Genomic DNA, 2,196 nt, shown 5'->3' on the forward strand with positions numbered 1-2,196 from the left:
TATTTTCTAATGTTAAGACATGGTTATTTAAAATACTTATATAACCGGATTGATTTAAGGTGCCATTTTTCGTTACCAAATCTCCAAATGCACAGCATGATAGACATCCCCAAAACAAAACCGTGCCACCTTCAAATCTATTGAGTGGCTGCGCTGCTTTATTCTTTTGGCGTTGTCGTAAATGCATGGAGTGGTTATCAAGTGAGCCCTAGAATTAAAATCCAGACTGATCTGTTCATAACACATTGTAACAAAACTGTACAGGTTTCTTAAAACTCTTCAAAGCAAATGAGAGAATATTTAATAAGGTCGTTAGAGTAATAATGACCCTTTTGTGCACCACATAGGTATTGATATTAATATTTTGCAACCTGTGATGTAGTATAGCATCACTAATAATCTTGCCAATCAACTTTTCCGATGATACTGCTATTTTGACAGGACTTATTGTAGAATTTTCTACGACTACTTCTAATAATCTTCTGCATTCCCTTTGATTCATGGGAGGTTTCCGCCCAGTCCTTTTCAAATTTTTTAAATTTTCTCATATGTTCTTATTTTTAACTAGATTTTACACCATTTTATGTAATATTTTGCATAACTTTACTAAGTTCGTCTCTGAAATCTCACTCTTATATTAGGTACCAACCTCATATCGAATTTCAACTGATAATTCCTTGGTTTTTATCATTTTACTGAATAATTTCTGAAATTTTGAAATCTCTAAATTTGTGTAGATTAGATTAGATTATGCTGGCAGGCCTAAAAGATCAGAGTCTTGTTTTAGCGATTGTATGCATCACTTAGGATGCGCGTTTCATTAGCAAAATTTATTAAGATTCCAACAGAAACCTCAGGTATGTACTCCAGTCCTGCAAAACTGAAAGCTCCCAAGTATTTTTGTCGAGTTCTCGAGAGAGCCGGGCAATTACACATCAGATGCTCTAGAGTTTCCTTTGCATCCGGCTCATTGCATTTCCTGCAAGCATCGTTGTGAATTAGGTTTAGTTTTCGGGCATGTGATGCAACCAAACAGTGACCTGCCAACACACCAATTAATGTTCTACAGTTCCTTCGGTTAAACGATATAACATTTTTGGTGTACTTTTCTTCGTACATGTGTCTACACATAATTCTAGCTGTTCTACAGGTGGTTAAGTTCCGCCACCTTACCTTTGCTTACCTCGTTTGTTCCTCTGAAAGTTTTGCGCCATTTTTAGCAATAGCATCAACTGTCTCATTTCCCTCTATGCCTTTATGACCAGGAATCCAGTACATACAAAGTCTGCGGTTGCAGGCTAGTTTTGCTATAGCTTCCTTGCATTCTAGAACATTTTTGGATGATGACCAGTAAGATTTGATCGCCTTAATGGCTGCTTGGCTATCCACATAGAAATTTATGCAGTAGTTTCTCGTTTCATCAGCAAACACTTCTGCTTGGAAGACACTGTAGTAGTTGGGAAGTTTAAACGGCATTCTTATGCTCAATTCCGCACAATAGATGCCAGCTCCTACTCCCACTTCCATCTTTGAACCGTCTGTGAAAACATTTATGGTGTTGCATTTTGGCACCATTCCTTTTCTGCATCCTTCGTTTTCGATCACAGTTTTTATTGTTGCTCCGGTGTACATGATCGGGATCATATAATCCGAATCAAGAGTGGCGTTCTGATTAACAACGTTATGCCCAAAAGATCTTCGAGTAAGTTGCCCAGTGATGCGTAGTCGTGTAACGACAATTTTTCGTCGCTCTGTTTGCCGGGGTAATACTCAGGGGTTGGTCCTGGGTCGTTACAATAAATTTTTAAAGGATAAAGACAGTGTTTGATTTCAAGATTTATTTATTATTAAGTTGTCTTAAAACTAACAATGTTTATTCATATATATTCGATATTTATAAAAATTATTATACCTGTTGTGGAAGAAAAGTTTATGGGTTATAGACGTTATTATCTATAGACGTGTTCACGCCTATATATATATATGGCTTAGTAAGTAGGAAAGGATCTAAAACGTGTTCACGCTTTATATTAGGTTTTAATAGCGGGATATGAACGTGTTCACGCTTATATTTGCTACTGGGAAACGATATAAACGTGTTCACGCTTATGTACGGTGGCTATAGGAGGGATAAAACGTGTTCACGCTTTATATTAGGTTTAAATAGCAGGATATGAACGTGTTCACGCTTATATT

General features: G+C 36.7%; 1 protein-coding gene across 1 annotated transcript; it reads right to left on the bottom strand.

The window, feature by feature from the left end:
• Positions 1 to 1,179: 1,179 nt before the first annotated feature.
• LOC119665422 (ribonuclease H1-like) lies at positions 1,180 to 1,527 on the bottom strand. Its single transcript, XM_038074653.1, has one exon. The coding sequence runs from the start codon at positions 1,525 to 1,527 to the stop codon at positions 1,180 to 1,182; it is 348 nt and encodes a 115-aa protein (XP_037930581.1).
• Between the last annotated feature and the right edge of the window lie 669 nt (positions 1,528 to 2,196).

This window comes from Teleopsis dalmanni, chromosome 1, assembly GCF_002237135.1.
Source record: "Teleopsis dalmanni isolate 2A chromosome 1, ASM223713v2, whole genome shotgun sequence".
Classification (NCBI taxonomy): domain Eukaryota; kingdom Metazoa; phylum Arthropoda; class Insecta; order Diptera; family Diopsidae; genus Teleopsis; species Teleopsis dalmanni.

What these genes read in the sequence shown, in the direction of transcription:
- LOC119665422 (XM_038074653.1), bottom strand. Translation starts at nt 1,527, where the DNA reads ATGGAAGTGGGAGTAGGAGCTGGCATCTATTGTGCGGAATTGAGCATA.